At 36.4% G+C, this 25,690-nt stretch overlaps 2 protein-coding genes across 2 annotated transcripts; both read right to left on the bottom strand.

Moving 5' to 3' along the window:
• Positions 1-5,442, bottom strand: LOC139709972 (collagen triple helix repeat-containing protein 1-like). The gene is made up of 4 exons (XM_071621921.1): positions 5,335-5,442; positions 2,783-2,932; positions 792-999; positions 1-149 (listed from the first exon to the last, which is right to left on the bottom strand). The coding sequence occupies exons 1-4, from the start codon at positions 5,440-5,442 to the stop codon at positions 1-3; spliced, it is 615 nt and encodes a 204-aa protein (XP_071478022.1).
• A 4,014-nt stretch (positions 5,443-9,456) lies between these two features.
• LOC139709971 (collagen triple helix repeat-containing protein 1-like) lies at positions 9,457-20,050 on the bottom strand. Its single transcript, XM_071621919.1, has 4 exons — positions 19,919-20,050; positions 12,314-12,463; positions 10,784-10,991; positions 9,457-9,605 (listed from the first exon to the last, which is right to left on the bottom strand). The coding sequence occupies exons 1-4, from the start codon at positions 20,048-20,050 to the stop codon at positions 9,457-9,459; spliced, it is 639 nt and encodes a 212-aa protein (XP_071478020.1).
• Positions 20,051-25,690: the final 5,640 nt, after the last annotated feature.

The raw sequence follows: 25,690 nt of genomic DNA, 5'->3' as shown, positions 1-25,690 counted from the left end.
CTAGCCATATGGTGAGGGTGTGACCTCTTCTATCATAATGTGGCTCGCACTGTTCCAGCCGGTGTAGCAGTCATAGTTTCCATAACCACTGCAAGCTCCGACCCAGAACCCCACTTCCACACTGCCAGCACTAATGCCATCACAGTAACCTGTAAGTGTGTGTGAAATAAAGTCAATGTTATATAATTTCAAGGCTGCTTTCCGACATGAGGATATTTTTGATTATTTTTTAAACATTTAGCAATACACGTGTAGCATCAAACTACATCAGAGAAATAGGTAAAATGTGTCCTGGTATTTATACTGCAGTGTGAAAGTTTTCATTATTCACTTTATTTGTACAATAAAACTTTCCTTTAACTTACTTTTCATGAGATCAAAATTCTTAATTTTAATTTATTTGATTTAATGAACTGTGTGCCTACACTGTCTTATGACACAGTTTCATTATGGAACTGATCACTGAATTTGACGCAAAATATTACACTGAAAAAATTAATGATAATATTAAGTCGTAAAATATCACTTCTGTCAATAGTGTATGGGCTCATACAAAAAAAAATATGATCGGGATCAGAAGAAATGTGCCAATCAGATTCCAGGAAAATTTGCTTTGCTTAGTTGACTGGTGGCAACTACACTAGCTGTACTCATTATTATCAAATATTGATAATGTGAAGAATTGCCTCATTTTAATACCACATTGCCACAAGAACCATTACCAGGGCATATAGTATTTTCAGGAGGATAGAGTGGTTGCCTAGGGTAATTTGTCTTAATATTTCATTTACCAAGCAGCACCCGAGGACGCAAGAGGTTGTAGCTGGAATACCCGCCGGCGTATGTGACAGCTTCAATCCGATTCGGGTTGGAGCATTCCGCGCTGTTGAAAGTGAAGTACCACCGACAGCATGCCGGGTTGTTTGTGGCGACCCGGAGGTTACCCGACCAGGCGACATAAAGAGATGTATCCGAGTGCTCCTTTGTAAAGCTGCATGTCTGTATGGAAATGATTTTGGAGGGTGGGAGTAAAGGGGGGGGGGGGGGGAGGAGGAGGAAGAGGAGATGACGGTCATGTTCGTTATTCCGAAGGTTCGTTATTCCGAAGAACACAACTTCCGTATGTAGACGTAGAGGTTTGTTAATCCGGAAAAAAAAAAAGATTAAGACGATGCGTACTTTCGAACTTCTGACTTACAAACCTTCTTTCATTTTTCAGATTAACGAACCTTCGGAATAACGGAGCTCATTTCATAAATTTTCGAATCAGCGAACCTTGGAAACAATGAACCTATTTCATTTTCGGATTTAGAAACCTTCAAAATAACGTTCATTTTTGGATTACCGAACCTTTCCTTGGAACAACGAACCTTATTTCATTTTGGATTAACGAACATTCGGAATGATAAACGGTCTAAATGACTAACTTTATTTCATTTTCGGATTAACAAACCTTCGGAATTATGATCCTTGAGAATTGGAACCAAAATGATGACGGTCACTGTCTTGGTAAAGGGAAATAGGCATACCCTTTTTCACCTTTTGCACAATCATGATGAATGTAAAACGCTCTAAGAAATATATGTATAGGATCATCTTTACCAGTGTCACACTGCATGGGAGCACCATTAGAATAATGTGCAACTTTGCACCTTTCAGACCAGAAAGGTGCAAAGTTGCACATTTGAAGGTGCTTTCAGTGTGATACTGGTCTGTAAGATGCAAAGGACATCGACATCGACATTCTGGATGTGGTACTCAGGCCTATACTCTACAGGAGCAGATGTCCTGCTGTCCGCCTAGCAACCCAGAAATTTGCACTTCGTTCACCTGACTGTAAGGTCGTGTCATAACTTGATAATGTTTGCGGTTGTATAGGCTTACTCCTCTTGATAACGCGAAAGAAAACACCCAAAATGCGACCTGCTCGCAATACATGTGATTGCACGTTACGTTTCACATGATGGAATAAGACATAATTAGCTTTAGAAGGTTTTATAGAACAATGCATACTTATTCAAATTCATGACATTCTTCCATCGAGATGTTTTCAGTGCAACTTATTGACAAATTGCCCTACATCGACGTGAATAAGCACTGAATTGATCAGTGTTTTAGTAGTAGCCATGATAAACAATCATGGGCGTACATACTCGAGTATGATTCGAACCTCCTGATCTCCGGACAGGCGTCATCTCCACTAGACCACAGACCTTCCGCCCTACTGCAAGTGTTGGTTCTAATCCTTATAGCATGCAGCGGGTACTGCGTAATTATTCAAATTCATGAAATTCTTCCGTCGAGATGTTTTCAGTGCAACTGATTGACAAAATTGCCCTACATTGACGTCGATGTAGGGCAATTTGTCAATCAGTTGCAATGCATACTTATACTGAAGAAAACTCTAGATTCAAAATGTAGAAAGATGGAGAAAACGACCTTTAGAGGGCAAAATGCCGAACATCGGGGCTACTCTTTCGTTGGCCCTATAGATGTTCCATGAAGCACCACATCTTTCAAATGAATCGATGGTGACAAACTTCGTTATAAGTATAGGTCTCCCATTTTATCACGTTCAGGCAATCAATATCTCGTTGTAAACGGATGCCTACTAGTAAAGAAGAGACCAATAATGAAGATAGGGATCGCCGAAATTAACCCCGTAAAAAGCGATACCTCGTTGTAAACGAGATCCTTATAAGGGGGGTTGGCCTACGGATGTCATCGAGTGCGTTGGCCTTAATTGTCACGTGCTTTTAGCAAGTTACTTGTTTCAATATACCTTAACCTGTCCCGAGTCCTGCCCGTCGTTGATGGCCCACCAAGAGCATTGTCTCCAGTTTGTGGACACCGTACTAGGAGCACCGGGTTCACCCTCGTCCCCTGGGGGCCCCGGCGGGCCAGGGGGCCCTGGGGTTCCAGCAGTACATTCCTGCATGCATGGCAAAAATGAATTGAGGAAGGGTATTCACTGCCTTTTCCCTCATCGTATACAGTAGCACAAAAAGATAGCATTTACAACAAACAAACAAACAAATCCACTGCAAAACACATGCACGTTATTATAGCAAGCCTATACTACTTTATAGATGCACACATCGACCTGTGTTAACTCGTTTAAATACCCATATACCCCACAACTTCCTTTTTGCAATACCCCACGGGGTATATATATATATATATACAAAGTTTTCGCCATATATATATATATATATATATATATACATATACATAAAGTTTTCGCCATTTATTATTTGTTTCTGGTCAGTTTTCCCTTTCTTGTTTCAATTTATATTACAAAAAATAAAAAGCTGCATCGCTTCGGTGATCCCTCGCATTTATTCCAAAGTTGATTTACGTCCTTTTGGTCTATGTCAGGTTAATGTGTGTGTGTGTGGCACACATACACACACTATAGCTTCTGACCACACGAGCAAAGAGAGTTAAGGGTTTGGGACGAACACCGATCTAGGGCTTTCAATAGCTCAGTCGGTAGAGCACCGGTCTAGTAATCCGGAGGTCTTGGGTTCGAATCCCGATGAAAACCCATTTTCTTTGCTCAAAGTTTTCGCCATTTATTATTTGTTTCTGGTCAGTTTTCCCTTTCTCGTTTCAATTTATATATATATATATATATATATATATATATATATGCACACACACACACACATCCTAAAGGAGCTCAGGTTTTATAAACTCGTAGGTATACATAGCTTTACAGATTCTCTATAAAATACTCGATTATGTGACTTATGTACTGATACAGCTAAAATGAGGATAGAAGTCCGGCCATCACGCGCAGGCTACAATCATCATCATCATCAACAACAACAACAACAAATACAAAAATTATTGATCATGTCATGTTTTGTAAGTGAATGTCAGAGGCATACTCCAAAACTATCCAGATTAGAATCATAAAAAAGAAAAACCACACACACACACACACACACACACGCACACACACACACACACCAGGGACCCGTTGCATAAAAGTAACTATTAAGAATACTTTGCCATCCAATGGTAACTTCCATGGAATTCTTGATTTTGTTTGGCTGTTGAGTATTGTTGCCATGGTAGTTACCATTGGATGGCAAAGTTACCATAATAGTAACTTTTATGCAACGGGCCCCAGATTTTGCGGAAATAAAAGTTATGAATAAGAGTGCACTTTTTTTTTAAACGGTGTATGACTCGTTCCACGTAAGCCGTTGAGTTTTCATAAACGAGTTGCGCGAGGAAATATTTAGAGACATAATGAAAACACTGCCATACTATAGTGGACGCCTTGCAAATTAAGTGGTCGATTTTAAGATGTAATGGTGAAAATTACTTGAAAACAAGGAATGAATAAATACCCTGTTTGATTTACAAATATACGTCGTACTATACGTTAATATTCATGAATGAAGTTTATGCTCATCGAGTGCTGATTTCTGAAATTAAGACATGGGTGAATACCCTTGTCTGATGGTATAGGACTGTCCTAATACTTTCTCCATTGATAATATGACTCAATATTTTAAAGTCCTATACTTTTTTTTTGTAAGTCAGTGAGATACGTCAGCTAGGATGAGTATATTGCTTGGAATGATAACAGCCATGTCTACAATTTTTATGGTCTTGAAAGGTACAGTATTCTGTAAAGTATCATCTCACTCAGTTCTGAGGGGATAATTACATGATTATAATTCACCTACAAGGCAATGCACTGAAAGTACAATTGTAAATAAAAAAAAAACTTGCTATGATTACGATTACTTTTCTTCTCATGAAAGGCCCAATTTAAAATCATAAAACAGTTCTACACTTATGTGAAAACCTTCTGTCATTGGTATAACTGCTTTCCTTTCTATCTTCTTGTTTCTCCTGTCGGTTATCCTTGCTCATAATTATTTTTAATAAAATTCCGTTTCGTATGCCATTTCAGTCGTGTTCTATGGATACAATATCTGGTTATGTATAAATACAAAGTGTTTGATCATTGTTCAAATTTAGTGCACCCTATTTCGTAAATGCAGACTGTCAATATATATATATATATATATATATATATATATATATATATATATATATTTCAAGCGGACAGAAAACATGAATTAGCAATAAATAAACCAAGATCAATTTCAAGATAGAACTATAACCACAAATTGATTTAAAGTATTCCATCAGGTAATTTATTCAGGTAAACACTGACCAGAAGAGATACTAGATCTATAGTGTGAAGATGCTTCTTTCCATTACAAAAATTGTATCCAATTATACAGTAACTCCGTAATTAAGTTCTTGTTTCTCTAGACAATACAACACAATGTCTGGAATTGCTCTTACCTCAAGAACAACTTCACGGCGATAAGTCTCGGGCTGCTCTCGGCCAGCACAAATTTGAGCGGTGAGGAAGCAAATAACCAGCAGTATCCGAAGCCATTTTGGATACATTTTCGACTCCCACGTGAATGTATTCATGTTTTCAGACAACTCCCCGACATGCATTTACAGGATGCTATATTCCCATACAGAAAACAAAACAATCCAAGTTCACCGTGCACTCTTCGCTCCTATATAGTACATGTAGTTTGCAATTTAAGGTGTATATTCCTCGAGTCTTGAATTTGTGTGACATACGACCGTTGCCGTAATTATCATTAGTGCTCTTCCTATGAAGGGGTGAAAACAAAGAAAAATCTTATTCGTGATCGTCGGCGCTGTCTCTTCAAGGCAATCGATAATTGACTGCCTTTGTGAGTTGCTCCCGTGTGAAGAAAGAGCCACACCTTTACAATGGCACGAGTATCGACTGCAGCTTATCTACTCGAAAGTGAGGCAGGGCGTTTTCAGCGAACAATCAAAACAACGAGTAGCTGCCACATTTTGGCGTAAAACTTCAATTGAGGCATATGGGATCGCAGATCTGTATATCTATATTGAAGCCTAAAGACGGGAGATATTGTACCGAGGTCAATGTTCTCGCCCGGTAATGATCTGTTTGTCTGTTATGATAGGCAATATTCTTTCACGCCATGTGTCCCCTGATCTCGAGAAAGATTTGAACCTGTATGATACCAGACAATGGCGGAGCATGAGCATTTTGCCGAGCCCTCTGGTGGAATAGTGTGTAATAAGCCTACATCAACTGAAGTGATTACACCCGAACTAATCTTTCTCACTGTTTATAAGATAATCATGTAATAATGTAGTAATAAAATGAAATGAAAATGAAATGAAATGTTGGCCAATCTTATCTCAAAGACTTGATTTCTTTCCGCTCCTCCACTCCAACACGTTCTCTCCGTTCTTCGTCCACTCTGCAATATTAACCCATGGTCCCCGCACCTGTATATACCCGTGATGGTGATAGGGCTTTTCTGTCATACGTTTTCTCCATCTCTTTGGAACGAACTCCCTCTTTATAATACAGGGTATATTCGAAATGCTTTAAGTGTAGATAAGTCTAAATCATTGCTTACACCTTATAATTGCTCATCTAATTTTGTTGTTATATATTTACGTAATGCCGTATTATATTTTGATTTTCCGTATTAATGAGCTTAGAAACGTCAGCATTAAGTGTACAATCAGGGGCGGATCCAGGAATTCTGTAAGGGGGGGGGGGCAACTAATATTTCTAGTGCCACTTCCGGGTTTAATTAATTTTTTTTCTGTTTATTTCTTTTGTTTAAAAGAAATAAAGGGGGGGGGGGGAGGCGCGCCCGGTGCGCCCCCTCTGGATCCGCCACTGTATAAGTGCATTTATATGTATATGTATCTCTCTAAAAAAAATCGAGTGAAAAATTTTCACTCTTGAAGGAGTGAATACAAAAAAAGGGTGAATTTAGAGTGAAATTGGAGTGAATTTTGAGTGAAAAAGTTCATTTTCACTCGTTTTAGAGTGACGTCAGGGATCACTCCAAAATCTTCGAGTGATCCCTGAGGTCACTCCAAAATGAGTGAAAATGAATATTTTCACTCGATGTTTACTCCAATTTCACTCTAAATTCACTCTTTTTTGTATTCACTCTTTCAAGAGTGAAAATTTTCACTCGATTTTTTTAGAGAGTTATAGTGTTATCGATTATTATTGTACAGATGTATAGCATTTTGCAGGCCTATATAAATGCACCAGTATGATATTGAGGTAGGAATACATTCTGTGGTTGCTTTATCTATACACTGTCTCTCTCTTGACAAGGAGTGAATGTGAGATGGGAAAATTTTTTTCTCTCTCTTTCTCTCTTTCTTTTGAACACAGATGCAAAGAACACCAAAGATCTCAGTAACCGACATTTTAAATGTGCATAATTGATTTATTTGTTAATCTGAATTGAGATTAGAATATGCATCTCTTCCCACGCCATTTACCGAATTCTTACTTGGTATTTGTAGCTACCGATGGTTACATTGTTCGGTTTGATATTGGCACTAACATGATATATATTCTGCGTGGTTGCCAGAGAACCTTGTCCTATATATATACAATATACAAATATATTCACACGGTATTTATACTTATACTGTACATAAATGATGGAAAGGTTAATGAATAATGACTTATTCAAGTGTGCTTTATTTCCATCCATCCAACAAAATAAAATACAATTACAAAGTATGCATTTAACATCATATCATGAACAATTTGTAAGCAAGACGAATCATAAAGATTGATACAAAATATGTGAACGAATTTATTATTGTAATAATAGAAATAACGCATACTTTGCAATGGAGACAAAAAGTATATGTATAGCGATGGAAAACAGCGATCTAATACTGCAAGAAAAAGCGCATTATTTTCGTAAATACAAAGTAAAGAGTTAAAAGCACTGCAGACTGCAATTGTCTTTGTCTTTGTTCTTATATCAATAGTTTATCACCCATCAACACTTTCGTTCGACATCGCAATCAAGTAACATTACCTTGTACTTTCACAATTTGTCCTATCATAGAACTATAAAAGAAACGAAATGTTTTACAAATGAACGTGGGTAGCTAGTTTGTAGTTAATAGGCTTCTTTTTAAATATTGGTACAGGTGGGATAGGACAGCGTGGAGAATCTCATCAAAAATTACCTTTTTTTTTCTTCCTTTTCCTTTTTTCAAAAACGTTTAACGTCATTCACTACTGTACATCTAAACGATATTTCAGGACGATTGTAGTGAAAAAAAGTTGTTTGAATGGAAATGTAGGGTAAGACCTTTCAACAATGAAGTGAGATTAAAACGTAAATGCTTTTTTTCATCTCTCAGAAATGGAATGACTTCTTTATCAAGAGAATATGTTGCTTTGCTTAGACATTATGACTATATCTCGAAGTTGAACAGACTGCATAATTCTGTACTGCTTAAGTTAATGACGATGAATTGATGCGTGACGCATAGGGTGCACGTCACGAGACCGACACCCACGAGTTATTCAACCCACGAGTCATACAGCTCACATGTCATACGGCCCATGAGTTATACAGCTCACGGGTCATATAGCTCACAAGTCATACGGCCCACGAGTCATACAGCCCACGAGTCCTACAGCTCACTTGTCATACGGCCCATGAGTTATACAGCTCACTAGTCATCAGACAGCCCATGAGTTTTACCTCGTGTCGAACTCATGGGCTATATTTGCCTATAGTGTCGAACTCATGGGCTGTATGACTCGTGGGTGTCGGTCTAGTGGGATGACCGTATACATAATATCGATGACAATAAAGGATACATAATTGCCACATGACCTTATGCATAATTATTATCTCAACAGTTCCATTCAAACTAAATGATGTGAATTGTCTATAACTTCACCCCTTTTTACATATACTTACACTTGAATTGGATACTACAAGACTTAGTAAACCCCTACAGAAATTCCAAAGCGGTCTTTCTAAACAAGAAAAAGAAAGAAAAAATGAATCACTTTAATTGAGCTCCAAACTGTGATGGTACATGTAATTTTCAATATCAACCATACCGCAGGTTCCGTTAGTAGGCCCCTATCTTTGGTCTGTCGGTCCTTCCGTCAGCCCAATTCTCGTTGTCACTATCCAATATTAGCATAGGCTTGAATGCTGTTGCATCTGATTGACAAATTTCCCTACATCGACGTAAATAAGCACTGAATTGTTTAGTGTTTTAGTGCTTATTTACGTAGGGCAATTTGTCAATCAGTTGCAATGAAAAACATCTCGACGAAAGAATTTTTCGAATGTTGTTTTTAATTCGTGATTATTGACGCTACATTGGGAACACACGAACTGATTTTTTTTTTCGGGAAATCCCCTTAAGGTTATTAGATACTGAATTTTAACCAGAATGCTGCTTCAGGCTATTATAAAACTTATGCATGGAATATCTAGTGTAGAAGTAATGGAAGCATAATTATAATCGGTATGTAACATATCTAGCATGGGGAACCACCACGAGAATATCCCATATTTTCTCGCTTCCGTCTGTTTGTTAGTTTGTCTAATCATAAGGTGATGGAGTGACTTCTTCAATCATGATATGACTCGCGCTGTTCCAACCGGTGTAGCAGTCATAGTTCCCATAACCACTGCAAGCTCCGACCCAGAACCCAACGGTGACGCTTCCGGAGCTGATCCCTTTGCAGTAGCCTGACAAACAAACGAACAAATGGAAGTAGTAAGTATAAATGTAATGCAGTAAATAGGAAACTAAACAAAAATCATCTTGAATACAAGATGCATGACAAGATTCGTACCCTATAGTGAATCGAAACCATAAACACGCACACAAACACAGAAAATACCTTCTCGAAATTATGATGGAATTAAAACAAAGCTATGATATCAGTCACTATACCATTAATGCAAATCAGACAAGGCGGTGGTGTCATAACTCTCCCATCGGTTCGTGAAAAAAAACCAAGATAAAACAAAAGTTATAAAATCGTTCTTCAGAAACTTTAAAGGGGCATTCGAGATGATTTTCATAATTTCACATGATGTATAGTACATAAATCAACAGCTCCATGTATAGATTTTATCTATTGTGGCCCCTGAGCAGAGAAACCAATAATCTGAAAATCTTAAACAAACTATACTGAACAGTGTTGACAACATCTAGGAGCCTCACATATTTTCAGAAATGTAGCAGTGTAATTCCATTACAATACCGCTTGCTTAACAACTTCACCTGTGGAGAGTCTATGCATGCCTTCTTCCGTTGCTCTTTTTCCTGAGCCCTAACTGATGCATTCTTATGGTGAGGCTGCATGTCATCATCCTTGTTCATTGCAATTTGTTATAAATTTTGAAAACATTATCATTCCTCATCCCAGTCACTATAGATTCTAAAACTCTTATACTCAGCACAACTTATCTGAAGTTGTTCAAATGTACAAGTCTGAAAATCTTCCGGAGGTCCCCTTCCTTACAAAGCTGGCACTATATACTAAGCCGTTACAATGAAAATTATTTTAATATAAATAATGAAGGATGAAGTGTCTTCGTCTTGGATTCCCGCAAGCAACAACAAGAACAACAACAATCCCGGCGTTACCATTGTGAAGATTCATGTGCAAGCAGTAGATGGGAGACTGGTGAAGTCGAATGCAATGTATGCAAATGAATCCATCTATACGACTTATAGTGTTCTGGGAAATCACCGAAACTGATAAATTCTGTAAACCCCTCTTACCCGCCCCCCCCCCCGGTTTTTATTAAACGTTCGATGTACTGTTTTGTGCTAAGTACTATATAGTTACTTTAAACATGACAGATATTGGACTCGTTTGAACTCGAATCTGCAAGTTTTTGAGGATGCAGCTTACCGAGCAACACACGAGGACGGTGGAGGTTATAGCTGGAGTATCCACCTGCGTACGTCACGGCTTCGATCCTGTTCGGATCAGAACACTCGGCGTTGTTGAACGTGAAGTACCACCGACAGCAGGCCGGGTTGTTGTACGCCACCCGGAGGTTACCCGAATAGGCCACATAGAGGTACGTGTCCGAATACTCCTTGGTGAAACTGCATGTCTGTGTTTAAGGATTGAAATTAAAGTCGATTTAGTTACAGCATGATTATACGTGTACACGCATACGAAAACAAAATGACCCTGTCACTGAGATTTATTCCGTGGTTTGTAATTTAATGCAACAGACGAGTAAAAATAAAACGTAGAAAACAATCTGTAGCCTAAGTTGGTTAATGTTGCGCAGTGAGAATTTGACAGTAAAAGTTTTCATAGTGATCCAACATGAATCAATTTAATCTTACAGGACCACTATGAACGGAAATGTTTGGATAATTTTGATGATAATCAAACTCACCATAAGGTATTGTCATTACGTCAAGATTAAACGAAGCCATCCTTTTCATTAATCATTATACACATTATACGTTATTGTGTACACACACACACACACACACACACACACACACACACACACACTCATGAAATAAAGCCACGATTGACTGAACCTTATCTAGGTTCTCAACTTTGGATTTTTTTTTGACAAAAAACGCGCTATATATAGTTATTCTAAAACATTCTTCACATCAGACAGGATGTACATAAAAAACAAACAAACAAACAAACAAACAAACAAACATTGTTAAAGATGATCAACAAATCTTTGTCATTCGGTAAAAAAAGTGCTGATGATATCGATTACTTCCAGAGGACATGCAAGAATGACGAAATTTTGTCTTGTGGGACATCATGACTGTGTATGCGTATAATCATTTTGAAACACGTGTATATAAACTCGTGCCAGGAGCGAGGACGTTTGAATGTAACGCCATGGTTGAATTAAGACCTTCATCAATACTGCTTGTCATGTTTGTGAAGATTATGTTATGTGGTGATAATAATTATATACTTGTATTGGACTCAATTCGTATCCACACCAGAGCGGGAGAGAACAAAACATATATATTCGAATATCAAAAGACGCTATATATAACTAATAATTCTTTTTTCTGACCATCTGGACACCTGCAAGAAACAAAAATGCGGCTGTACAAGCTTGCTTTTACGCAGGCCCCCTTTTCTCGTATTATGACCATAGCTCAACTCTATAAGAAGGATGTGTACAGACCTTTTTGTTTACAACGAGACAGACTACCGTACATTCCGGTGAATTTTCTTAATTCGTGTCTTGTACAACTCCCACTTTGTGGGAGCTGGGCTCCTTTGAATGTTTCTACAGATAAATGGCGCTATGTAAATGCTCTTTCATCATCATCATCATCAACTTTTGTATTGTATAATAACTTATCATAGTTTTTTCTGTACTATTTGTGAGAATAATGAAGATAAATTGAAATTGAAATTGGTTATCGTTTTTCGTCTCACATAGACTTGGCCGGAGTCTTGACCATCATTAATCTGCCACCACGAACACTGCCTCCAGTTCTTGGACACGCTGCTCGGGGCACCTGGCTCGCCTTGCTCTCCGGGCGGCCCCGGTGGGCCAGGAGGACCAGGGGAGCCCGCTGTGCATTCCTGCAGATTGAGAGGAGACAGGAAAGAAACATGATAATGTTATACAAATTTTCTAAACACACATCAAATATTTTAGGAAATGAATGTTCCTGTGTCTTCTTGTCAAAATTATCACATTATGTAAACTTCTTTCTGATTTTGTGCAGATCTAAATAAATTACTTTAATCAGTTCATACACGCAGTTTCTCCATTATAGGATATGTACGCTGTACAAATCAGGGTTGTCAATGTGATAAGGACGAATTGATGATTTTCTTCAGCAAAATTATCACAGGTTTTCATAGATTCATAAATCACTAGATCTCTTTTTTTATACATGTGAAAAATTCCAGATTGTCACAGATAGTGTGCTGGTTATGCTACCATATTGTTCTTAATTCCTTTATCTGTCATGAAAGTGATACTTTAAAGGCATAATTTACTATTTGCAGATGAAACAAAAACCCAGCATTAGTGCTGCTGGTTATGCTACCATATTGTTCTTAATTCCTTTATCTGTCATGAAAGTGATACTTTAAAGGCATAATTCACCATTTGCAGATGAAACAAAAACCTAGCATTAGTGCTGCTGGTTATGCTACCATATTGTTCTTAATTCCTTTATCTGTCATGAAAGTGATACTTTAAAGGCATAATTCACCATTTGCAGATGAAACAAAAACCTAGCATTAGTGCTGCTGGTTATGCTACCATATTGTTCTTAATTCCTTTATCTGTCATGAAAGTGATACTTTAAAGGCATAATTCACCATTTGCAGATGAAACAAAAACCTAGCATTAGTGCTGCTGGTTATGCTACCATATTGTTCTTAATTCCTTTATCTGTCATGAAAGTGATACTTTAAAGGCATAATTCACCATTTGCAGATGAAACAAAAACCTAGCATTAGTGCTGCTGGTTATGCTACCATATTGTTCTTAATTCCTTTATCTGTCATGAAAGTGATACTTTAAAGGCATAATTCACCATTTGCAGATGAAACAAAAACCCAGCATTAGTGCTGCTGGTTATGCTACCATATTGTTCTTAATTCCTTTATCTGTCATGAAAGTGATACTTTAAAGGCATAATTCACTATTTGCAGATGAAACAAAAACCTAGCATTAGTGCTTTAGAATGGTTCTAAAATGTGAGTTTTTGATAAAAACAATCACAGTAAAAAGTTGAATCAGGAAAATCGATGTTAAATATTGTTTAATATACAAAATGTGAACAATAGTTGAAATAAAAATGTTTCCAAACTAAACCGTCTCATATAGTTACGGTTTATTGAGATAAATACTGATATCTCCTTATATTTTACGCTTTATTGCCAAAATTTTGTATGATATTATGTTTTGTGGTACAACAGACCTACTCATATATGCATCAAATGTGATATCTTGAACATTTGTTTAAATCACTGCTCCCCAGGGTAAACAGGACCTTTGTGTACATGAACATCAACTTGGTTGGCACAGGTGTAATATTCACCATTGTTTCCACAGTTCAGGTAAAAACATATAAATACACAATCAATCAGTTCTAACATATACATACAAACCAAAAATTATTTTGGATAAATACATAATCACAGTTAAAAGTTAAAAAGTGTGTGTTCCAGATTGACATAACAATTAAAATAAATGGTGGAGGAGATCAGCAGTAGGCCATTGGCCTTTCGAGGCTGATCCCCTGAGCAAATATACAATATTAAAACTGTATGTCGTTATACACTGTTACATAAATCATGAGTCGCATAAAAAAGAACTGGATTTGCAATAAATAGGGGCAAGAAGAAGAAGAAGAAGAAGAAAAAAAAAAGCACATCCAAAAGGAAGGAACCACGACATACCAAAAACAACCATAAAAAGGGTGGGACAAAAATGGGCAAGAATTATCATTGAATGCAATTTAAGAAATATATATATGGTTTGAGCATATAATATTCTATAAGAATCGACAAAGACAAAAAAAAAAAATACATATCATCATAATACCGAGTATCATTGAATATGGTGTGCAGCTGTATAATCGTGATTCTTCAGTGTGTACATTTATGCCAAGCAATATCGTGAGCCGCGCCCCGCCACTGAGGGCGCACCACTTCCAACATGATCAGAGCTCTCCATTACGATACATGTACTGAGTACAGTGTAAAAGAATAATTGTAATACATTGTACAATGAATGTAGAAGGCTCCGATCATAATCACCACAGGCACGCGCGCGATTCCCAACCTGTACCACCCTACATCCTCCACCCGAGGCGGCCGCCCGGCGACCCCCACCCCGGCGCGCGCACCCCGCCAGCGCGCCGGGGTGAAGGTCACCGAGCAGGCGCCCGAACAGAGAACACAGAACAACACATGCCGAGAATCAGCCAGTGCACTGTATAGACACAGTACAGTTCTATGAACAATACCGGTATGCATTAATCAACTGTAACTTAAACTGTCTTTTGAATGATGAAATGGTGGGGCATGATTTCAAACTGGGGGTAATTGAGTTCCATATTTTTGGGCCTGTATACCTTATTGACTTTCTTGACAGGCTAAGACGGTAAAATGGTACATACAATTTATCAGAGTTTCTAGTTCTATACAAATTAACTTTGTTATTACAAATAAAATACTCTTTAAAAACATCAGGCAGTAAATCCCTAGAAAATTTGTACATGAAGCATGCTGCCTGCAATGTATACAAATCTAAGACCTTTAAAACCTTCAATTTCTCAAACAAAGGGTTTGTTGGAGCTAAAAAGTGAGAGTTTGAGACACAACGGACTGCACGTTTCTGCAAAACAAGCAATCTGTCCAAAAGATATTTAGAGCAGTTTCCCCATACAACAGTACAATATGAAAGATGTGGCAAAACCAAGGTATTATAAATATTTAACATAATTCGAAGAGGAAGCAAACTCTTCAATCTGTTTAAAATACCCACTGCTTTTGCTATTTTACCTGAAATATTTTGCACTTGTTCTTTCCATGTGAGATGTTCGTCAATAATGACACCAAGAAACTTTATTTTTTTAACATTACTTATTTTTTGGTCATTAATGGATAAATCAAACAAAGCTGTATCTAGCTGTAATTGCTGAGGTCTAAATATCATAAAATTTGTTTTTTCAAAATTAATAGTGAGTTTGTTGGATAAAAACCAGGAATACACCTTTTCAAGTTCTGCATTGAATACAACATTCATATCATGGATATCCTTGCCTGACAGAAAGATGTTTGTGTCATCAGCAAATATAATGGGCTTTAAAACATCACTTACAAAAGCCAGGTCATTTACATAAAGCAAAAAGAGTAATGGACCTAACACTGATCCTTGTGGGACACCAACATTGATATGTTGAAATTGTGAAGTATGATTATCAATAAACACATATTGTTTTCTGTTTAACAAATAACTTTCAAACCAGTTTAACACATTGCCTCTAATTCCATAATGATACATTTTACTTATCAGAATTTTGTGATCAATAGTATCAAAGGCTTTTGATAAGTCTAAGAATAATCCAATAACAATGTTTTTTTCTTCAAAAGCCAAAGTAGCATTATTGACAAATTCTAAAAGGGCCATAAATGTGCTATATCCTTGTCTGAAACCAAATTGCCCTTGATACAGGATTGCATTTTTTTCCAAGAATGAGATCAATCGTTTGTGTACCAACTTTTCGAAAACCTTTGAAAAAATGGACAAAATAGAAATTGGTCTATAATTAGAACAAAGACGCTTATCCCCAGATTTAAAGATTGGGATAACCTTTGCGATTTTCATATCACTTGGGAAAACACCTTTTTCAATTGAAGTATTGAAAATATGGCATAATGGGGATGCAATCAAATGAATGCATTTTTTGACAATAAATGCTTCTATGCCATCATGCCCTGAACTCTTATTATCCTTTATACTTAATACAGCTGTAATCAAATCAGATTCAGAAATGGGGTTAAAAAACATAGTATGTAATACTCTCGGTCTTAAATACTCTGAAAAATCATTATTCATAGAACACGGGGGCATATTTCTAACCAACTCAGAACCAATATTACTAAAATAATCATTGAATAAATTCACAATGTTTTCTTTATCCTCAATCAGAACACCTTCTTTCATAATACTTGCACATGTAGTTTTAGACTTCGATGTATTCAAGACTTCGTTAATCGCCTTCCATGTACCTTTTTGGTCATTTTTTACTCTATCAAAAATACCATGATAATATTCCCGCTTAACACGTCGTATTTCATTATTCACAAAATTTCTATATTTGACGTAAATCTCTTTTCTGTACATTGTAGGATTCTTGATGTATTTACGGTACAAAATGTATTTCTTTTTACACAACTTCTTCAGATGGCTGTTAAACCAAGTTTGTTTTTTCTCATATTTTTTTTTATCAAGTTTCTTTATAGGAAAGCACTCATCGTACAGGGTCATAAAATGAGATATAAAAACAGAGTATTTCTCATTGATGTCTGGAATATTTTCCAGGTGGCTCCACTCATAAGACTGGAGCAATGAAAAAAAATTTGTCATACCCTCTTCATGTATCATTCTTTTGTAAATATAAGTGGATGATTCCTTTTCGGTGCTCACCTGCTGACGGCCAAGGTGATAGATGACAAAGGGTGATAAATGATCACTCACATCTGAAATCAATATACCAGACTTAACTACATTTTCAGGACGATTAATGAATACATTATCAAGTAAGGTTGCAGAGTGGTTTGTTACACGTGTTGGTTTAAAAATAGTAGGAGTGTATGAGGAGGTAAGAATTAAGTCCAAGAATTGGTGAGTGGAACTGTCGGAACTCAATAAATCAACATTAAAATCACCAAGTAGGATACAATGTTTACCTTCTCGAGATATATTCTGTAATGTTGGCTGTAGACCAGTAAGAAATGATTGAAGAGATTGATTGGGGGGTCTGTATACCACGCCAATAACAATTTTATCCTTCAAATTGATAATTTCAGCAAATGTTGACTCAATACATTGATCAAAAACCTCTAAATCACATCTCTGTTTAACATTATATTTTTTATTAATGAACATACCAACACCTCCACCTCTCTTATCTGTTCTTCCCCTTCCGAGGAATTTATATTGGGGCAACGTAAACTGAGGGGATTCATTTCCCTGTGCCCATGTTTCAGATACAGCAATAATAGATATTTCAGTATTCAAGGAATTAATGCACGATATAAAGTTATCACTGTTACCCTTCAAACTTCGACAGTTGAAATGCAGACACGTAAACATTTCTGAAAACGTACCATTCATCATAGAGGCAAATTCACTTGGAATGAAATATTCTGTTTCAGTACTAAGTACAGATACACCATCTTCATCTTCTTCTAATGCCCTCAGGCGACTGGAACTAGAGGTTGCACAAAAATAACAGATATTATCTTGAGCCCGTTGTCTCTTACAAAAACTACAAAAACTTACAGGATACATACATGGAGGTGGGGGACTTTGAGAAGTTGAAGTCATAATCTGGCCAGATCACTTTCACTTCTGATTACTTTGTTGATCGTTTTCCCATGTGAGGCAGGTATTTCGACTATGATACGACCGTCTGATGACCAGGCATTCTTCACTTTCTGGTGGTGTGTTGCTTTGCGTAGGAGATCGACGTTGTGCTTCGTGAGATCTTCATGAATGGAGATACCGCTTCCTTTCAGTTTTCTTCTTGCTGTGAGGATTTGATGCTTCTTTTTGTACGAGGTCATTTTGACGATGATTGGTCTGGGAGAATGAGAGGCCGATTCAGGTTTCTTCCTTCCTGTGCGGTGGCTCCGGTCTATGTCTGTTGCTGGGTTTATGGTGATTCCTAGCTTGCTCTGAGCAATGTCGCACAGTATGTTGTCGGTGCATTCCCCTGCTGCTTCTCTGACACCGAAGATCCGGATGCAGTTACGTCTGGAGTACTGCTCGAGGTCGAGTTGACCCTGGACAAGATTTTGGATTCGGTCTGACTGCTGACTTATCTCCTTCTTGAGAACTGTGATCTGGTGTGACTTGTTGTCGCATTCATTTTGGAGATCATGGACTTGACCTTCAAGCACTTCAACACGGCTGTTGAGTTTAGTGAAGGCCTTGTCGACTGCATTGCTGACTACACTGTTGAGCATATTGATGTAGTCTTCATTGTTCAACAGCTCCTTGATTACTTGACAAACAAGCGCAGTTGATTTCCTCGTTGAGGGAGGGGACTGTGACGGAACAGGCTGGGGCATGATGGGGTAGACTGCTCGTCTCCAACGTGAAGTTCTGGTTCCACAGCACAGTGCCAAGCTGAGACACGGTGCACTGACTGCACTGACTGTATATCACCATTGGTGACTTGAATGGACTTCAAATGAATTGAGACGTTGGCTTTGTTATGATGAGATTTCGGTGAGAACATTTTGTAGCAAACTAGATGTTTTGTCCGCAATGTATACTCTTGACCAATAAGTGCAAAGAAAAATTAAGTCCATGGCCATACGAATGGCAAAAATGACAGCGCCTTCTCTAAGACTAGTACCCATAGATACATTCCACTATCAAAAACAAGGCTTTTACACTAACCATACATTACAAAAGACGAAATCTTCTTCGTCGAGGGTATTTCATACCAGTTTTTTTTCCATTGTTCTACCAGAGGGCCCTGTCATTATCAGTACCTTTGGCGTTGCCAGGTATACCCATTTATACACATGGGTTGAGAGAGAGATATGGTGGGTAAAGTCATCTTGTCCATTAAGTATTGAAAGTCAGTATAGTCTTACCAAACTGTGCCACGTTGCTATTCTTTCCAGCATCATATCTTGCACATCATTACGGTCATCATTATTGTCGTTAGATCACCATTATTGACATTCTTATCTTCATGATTAACATTGCTACAGGGTGTAATTTCAACAATGACAGACACTTTTCTTGAATATGTTTTAATTTCATCAAAGGCCACAATACTGATACAAAATAATTAGACTTAACTCCGTTTAGATAATATACAATGTCAAAATATTCGTGATACTCGAGCTGTTATTTCACTGCAATTTTCACGAGTCCGTGAATAGCGATTAAAAAAAAAAATAAATATAGCATGTTTATAAAATCATCTTTTCTTCTCATCTATACATGCATGACACAAGAGCGATGAAAGCTTGCACATAGTTTCTTTTTTTTCTTCTTGATGCGCTCCATATAATATATAAACTAAGCTTCTGTAACGATGTGTTATTTTCCGATAAATATATGTATTTATGGAGCCCAATTTGATTGTTTGCTTTTACACTGTATATTGTCATTTTTGTGATTGAACACATACCATACCATACTCTATTTGTTCAATCTTTCTTCTATCCGGCTATAATTATGTTAATGCATTATAATACATGTAGTTGGTTGATATACTGAGACGGAGTAGTCATAGCAGAAATGAAATGAAATCCTTAAACACTTACCTCCAATACCACTTGTCGTTTGTATTGCTCGACTGCTGCATTCACGCCGGGTACAAGAGAGCAGAGTACTTGGAGACTGACGGCCAGACACCATAAACGGAGCACATCGCAGACTTCTAAATTACACTTCATCCTTTATATCTTGGTCCTGACTGTTGGCTGATAAAAGTTCTTCGCTCATAAGCTATACCAATGTTGGTCGTATAATATCATGAATACCAAAGGGAAAAATAAAGTTCTACGTAGAAGGATACTAGACTCGAGAAAGATCAGTTATACATATACAAGCATACATCCGTCACTTAAAAAACATGGCTACCGCAGAATATCTATACATGTATAGCCACATAGAACTATTGATTGAAAGGAGTTAGACTATTCAGAGAGAGATCTGGGGAACACTGTCTTATTGATTTTTTTTTTCTTCTTTCGTTCTTTCAAGACGTAATGCCGTGTCTTCTTCAAAACGAATGTGTGCTTTCAGTGGGTTAGTCCTCGTTAAAGTAAAGAAAACTCATTTACATCCGGGCCGAAAGCAGGCTCATTTTAGGGAATGTACGTAACATTGTGCCCTATAACGATTGGATATGACGGGCAATGAAATATAGACTGTTTACATTGTATTTTGCTTTCGGGAACTCATAAGATAAACGAGATCTGTCTATTTTGCTGCATAATGTTGTATGTGTAGGCGGAGATGATAGCAATTAATCTTTGCAGTGTAGATAGACACACTACTGTATACGAAATGTGTACGGTCTCTCCCCTTCCCCTCCCCTTCATTGCCATTACTATAGTCTAATTCCCTGTGGGTTTGGTTTGTATGAAAGTTTGCTGATTACTCATTTCTATTACCTTAATTGTTATAGGTCAGTTTAATACCATACAATTTGCGTGTTTCGAATGTAAAATGAACATGAGAATAAAAGGCAAGCGACTACACAGGGCTAGACGATCAAAAGTAAAATCAAGGAGTAAAATATTGGCAGTAGATCAGCCAAAAGTAGAAAAGGATCAGTCTGACTTTCCAAAAAGCCATTCAATCTCAGTATAGTCAAACAAATACAATTAATTAAGTTTCATTCAAATACATTTATTCAAGATTCACAGTTTTACATGTTTCATAAATCAACGCTTTTGCATGGAAACAGGCACAAAAATGCAGTATGAGATATGGTGACGACATGGCTTCTTGATGTGAATGGAGGACGGTATGTTACTCCCACATGAATAGTCCCAGGGCTGTATCGTTTCATGCAGCAATGAAAACTTTGTAAAAACAGATAAAAAGGAGGGGATGATACTAGCTTGGATAACTACAAAAAATAAATCATTCTTTAAAGCATAATCCGCCGATTAGAGAGTTGGAAAGTGATGGCGTCAGTACCATTAAAAATTATTGTTGCCTTTTTAATCTGAACTTACTTTAATAAAAAAAAGACTAAATCTTTGTTGTTTCTTTTCACCCTTACATCTTGCTATATTCAAGTTGAACTTAAAATGAAGTTCCTAGCTGTGTTTTTTAAAATAAAATATCATTCCCAAGAAATTATTGATTTCGGCATCCTTGCATAACTGCTATATCTATCATAAACGTGTTCCTATCTTATTTCATTTTTCATTTCATTTTATTTCATTCTCCTTTTTCCAACAAAACACAACACAGTATGAATTAGGTTATTATCACAATCGTATACACACAACTTACAAATGATATCAAATGATACAATAATAAAGTAACATTTTATGTATACGCAAAATAATATAAGTCTTTGTTTCAGTTGAAAAAAAGGAGAACTGAGAGGTCCACTAAAAAGCAAGCTTGTAGATTGTGAACCACTCAAAAAACTCTAACTAAATACTTATTTGTATATGCTGGACACAAGTATGATTTACACAAGACGGAAACAAACGGGAGACACACAATAACATGACACGACTAGACAGAAAGGTGGAAAATGAAATGAAGGAAGGAAGAAAGAAGGAGAATGCCTACACGCTGATCAAAGAAACGAAAGAGAGAATTGAAGAGGGAATTGAAGAAATTCTTTAAACAGCCGGTGGTTGCATACAGCTGTGTAGAAATTATAATGGCTATTTCATAAATTAATGAATTCAGAAATCAATTGATTGATGGTTGGATGATAAACTCTGTGGTTGTTGGAACTTGATTAACAAAAACGAACATCAGAGAGGGTTTAACAGAAAGGATTTCAACTTACGCTTAAAGGAATACAAAGAAGGAGAATTTTTTATTTCGCTACTTAATGAATTCCAGAATCTAGGGCCTGTGTATATAAATGTATTCTGAGCCAATAATGTTCTCAGAAGAGGTAGATGAAACTCAGAAGATTGTCTGGTGGGATAATTATGGAAAAATTGATTCCTTGCAAACATTGAATTGAATATACAGGGAAGTGCATTTGTGTTGAAATTAAACATAAACTGTCCAAGCTGAAAAAAATACAAATCTTTAATTTTTAAAATCTTATATTTAGTGAATAATGGATCTGTATGGGAACGTGGCGGGACGCCACAAATAACACGAAATGCCTTTTTTTGTAATACCAGTAATCTATCTAGTAAAGTTTGATGAGCGTTACCCCATGCTAAAAGACCGTAGTTAAGATAAGGTAAAATTAAAGAGAAATATAACGTCAGCAAAGAAGACAATGGAATATGAAACTTAAGTCTATTAATGATTCCAATATTACGTGATATTATTGTACTTATGTTAATAATATGCGGCCTCTATGAAAATTTATCGTCTACTGTAATCCCCAGGAATTTTATATGAGATACGCGTTCTATTTGAATGTCATCAAAAATAATCTCTTTACGTAAAACTTCTGTAGAGTTACTAAATAACATATACTTAGTTTTCAAAAGATTAAGAGATGATTTGTTAGCTCTTATCCATTGGGTCACTTTTTTTAATTCGGAATTAACAATGTGCACGAGTTCATCTGGATTTTGATGTGAAAAGAAAACATTTGAATCATCAGCAAAAAGTATAAATGACAACACGTCGGATGATCTGCAAAAATCATTGATATAAATGATAAAAAGTAAAGGACCTAATAAGCTACCTTGTGGGACGCCACACTTAATGAATTCGAGACTTGAAACGTTCTCGTTCAGAGATACGTATTGTTTGCGGTTTTGCAGGTAGCTCCTGAACCACTCCAAGGCCTTCCCCCTTATCCCATAATGAGACAACTTGTAAAATAAGATTTCATGATTTATTGTGTCAAAGGCCTTGGAGAAGTCCAGGAATATACCAATAAGATGGGAATGATTATCAATAGTATGCGCTGCGTGGTCGATAAACTTCAAAAGGGCATGAATGGTACTGTGTTTTTGTCGAAACCCAAATTGAGAATTTGTAAAAACGTTATGAAAAGTTAAAAAATTAATTGTTCTTTTAAATATCAATTTTTCCAAAACTTTAGATAAAGATGAAAGCAAAGAAATGGGCCTGTAATTACTCATATCAGAACTATCGCCTTTTTTTAATAAAGAGAAAACCTTAGCTATTTTCATAAAATCAGGAAAAACACCACATGATATAGATCTGTTAAAAATATGTGAAAGTGGGTCAGCGATTGAAAATATAATTCCCTTTAAATTAAAATTACTTATGTCATCGTAACCAGCACTTCGCTTGTCATTCATTGCAGTAACAATATCAATAACTTCATATTTCGTAGTTGGAACAAAAAAGATGGAACTTGGGTTTGGTTGACCTAAAAATGTTGAAAAATGCGTATTTGACTGTGGTACCCTTCTAGCCAAATTCTCCCCAATCATTGAAAAATAAGAGTTAAAAATATTAGCTATGTCACTTGGATCTTCATATATTTTGTTGCCATATCTTATTGTTGTAATATTTGATTTCTTTTTTGATATATTCATGGCCTGGTTCAAAACCTTCCATGTATTCTTCATAGTCATGTTTATATTTTTCTAACTGAAACATATAATATTTCCTCTTTTCTAACCGTATAATCTTAGTTAAAGTATTTCTATAGGAAGTATATTTTTCTTTTGACTTCTCAGTTTTTTCCATTTTGAATTTATAATATAGCCTATTTTTCCTATTGATTGAACGAAGAAGAGATTTTGATATCCACGGAAATCTGGGGGATGTTTTATAATAACTAACTTATCTTTTGAGTTAGGTATATACTCATCTAAATAATTACTAATTATCCCTGAAAAATTGTTAAATGATATATTAACGTCATCACTATCGTAAACACTAGACCAATCAGCCCTTTCTAGGCTAGCACCAAGGCGAGCCAAATTTTCTGGTGTAGCTCTACGTCTGGTTGGAGAAAAACCAAATTTATCTACCGAATACCCGAGATCAAAACACGCTATAATAGGGAAATGATCAGTCATATCAGATAAAATAATAGAAGAGTTTAAAATTTGCAATACATTAGTGAAAACATTATCAAGAAGGGTGGCGGAATGATTTGTAACACGTGTGGGTTTCGAAATTAATGGCAAATATGAGGCTGACAAAAATATTTCAAAAAATTCTTGTGACGTATTATCGTCATTTTTAATCAAATCAATATTAAAATCACCCATTATAAAAATATTTTTATTTACCAACAGGGGATTTTTCAATAAATTTACAATACAACTCAAAAAATCTTTAGGATTAGAACTTGGGGGTCTATAAACAATACCAACAATAATGTTTTTATTTTGCGGAATGGAAATTTCCACAAACAAGGACTCTATAGTATCATTCATAATTTGTAATTCCTCACAAACAGTAAACTCAAATTTCTGTGATAAATAAAACGCAACACCCCCACCCGTCCTATTCACTCTATTATTGACAATTAACTCATAACCATTTAATGCGTATGGTAAATTAATATCAGAAGATAACCATGTTTCCGTTAAACCTATTACAGAAATTTGTTTTTTCATTTGATTACCTAATAATATCTGTAAATCATCAAAATGCTTATTTATACTACTGATATTCAGATGTAACATTGAAAATGTACTTTCTGAAAAACTTTTGACAAGATCTGTGAATTGATCAACTGTAACATACTTTGAAGAAATATGGGAGGAATCATATTCACAATCGTAATCATCATATAAATCTTTCGAAGATAAATTAACATTATTGGCAATGAGGTTATCAAAAGTAGCGGAAGAACGTGAATTTATCCAACTTAATTCTGTAGGGGAGCATCTAAACAAATCATAGAGTTCATCATCATTAAGGGAATCAAACGCTGAATTGAGTTGACTAGCCATAAGGAGGAGCATAAAATCCAAAATGAAAGCATATCAACTGCCGGGGTTGAGGTATAAGATATTTTGACATACATGTAGGTGAAGCACAAACAATTCCGGTTTCGCGAATCGAACAGCGAGTAGGCAAATACACATAAACATAGAATTCTGAAAAAGAAGATAGGTGAGAGAGGACAAACATAAGGAAGATGACAGAGAAAGAAGGACAGAAAGACAACATACATACATACGCAAATCGTGTCGTAACATGAGAATTGAACATTGCTAGTCTCAAATCAGATAAATTTTCAAAGTAGGGGACAAAAAGGACAACTAAACACCGTTAACGGGTTTTTTTTTTTTAGTAAACAGTAGCAAACACGGAAAAGGTAGTCATGTATACGCAAAAAAGGGAAGAAATCAAATATATCAAACTATATTCCTTGATTATTGTGAGGTAATCAGAATCATATGTAGTGGGAATAAAACTTAACTGGATAACTT

Source organism: Diadema antillarum, unplaced genomic scaffold (genome assembly GCF_040938485.1).
Source record: "Diadema antillarum isolate AM-2024a unplaced genomic scaffold, OU_Dant_1.0 seq00001484_RagTag, whole genome shotgun sequence".
Lineage (NCBI taxonomy): Eukaryota > Metazoa > Echinodermata > Echinoidea > Diadematoida > Diadematidae > Diadema > Diadema antillarum.
This window is presented reverse-complemented; position numbering and strand designations above follow the sequence as displayed.

Excerpts from the sequence above, each read along its gene's own strand:
- LOC139709971 (XM_071621919.1), bottom strand. The coding sequence starts at position 20,050 with ATGAAGTGTAATTTAGAAGTCTGCGATGTGCTCCGTTTATGGTGTCTG. Across the intron at positions 12,464-19,918 it reads AACGACAAGTGGTATTGGAG|GAATGCACAGCGGGCTCCCC; the intron begins GTAAGTGTTTAA and ends CTCAATCTGCAG. Across the intron at positions 10,992-12,313 it reads AAGACTCCGGCCAAGTCTAT|ACATGCAGTTTCACCAAGGA; the intron begins GTGAGACGAAAA and ends CCTTAAACACAG.
- LOC139709972 (XM_071621921.1), bottom strand. The coding sequence starts at position 5,442 with ATGTATCCAAAATGGCTTCGGATACTGCTGGTTATTTGCTTCCTCACC. Across the intron at positions 2,933-5,334 it reads GCCGTGAAGTTGTTCTTGAG|GAATGTACTGCTGGAACCCC; the intron begins GTAAGAGCAATT and ends CCATGCATGCAG. Across the intron at positions 1,000-2,782 it reads AGGACTCGGGACAGGTTAAG|ACATGCAGCTTTACAAAGGA; the intron begins GTATATTGAAAC and ends ATTTCCATACAG.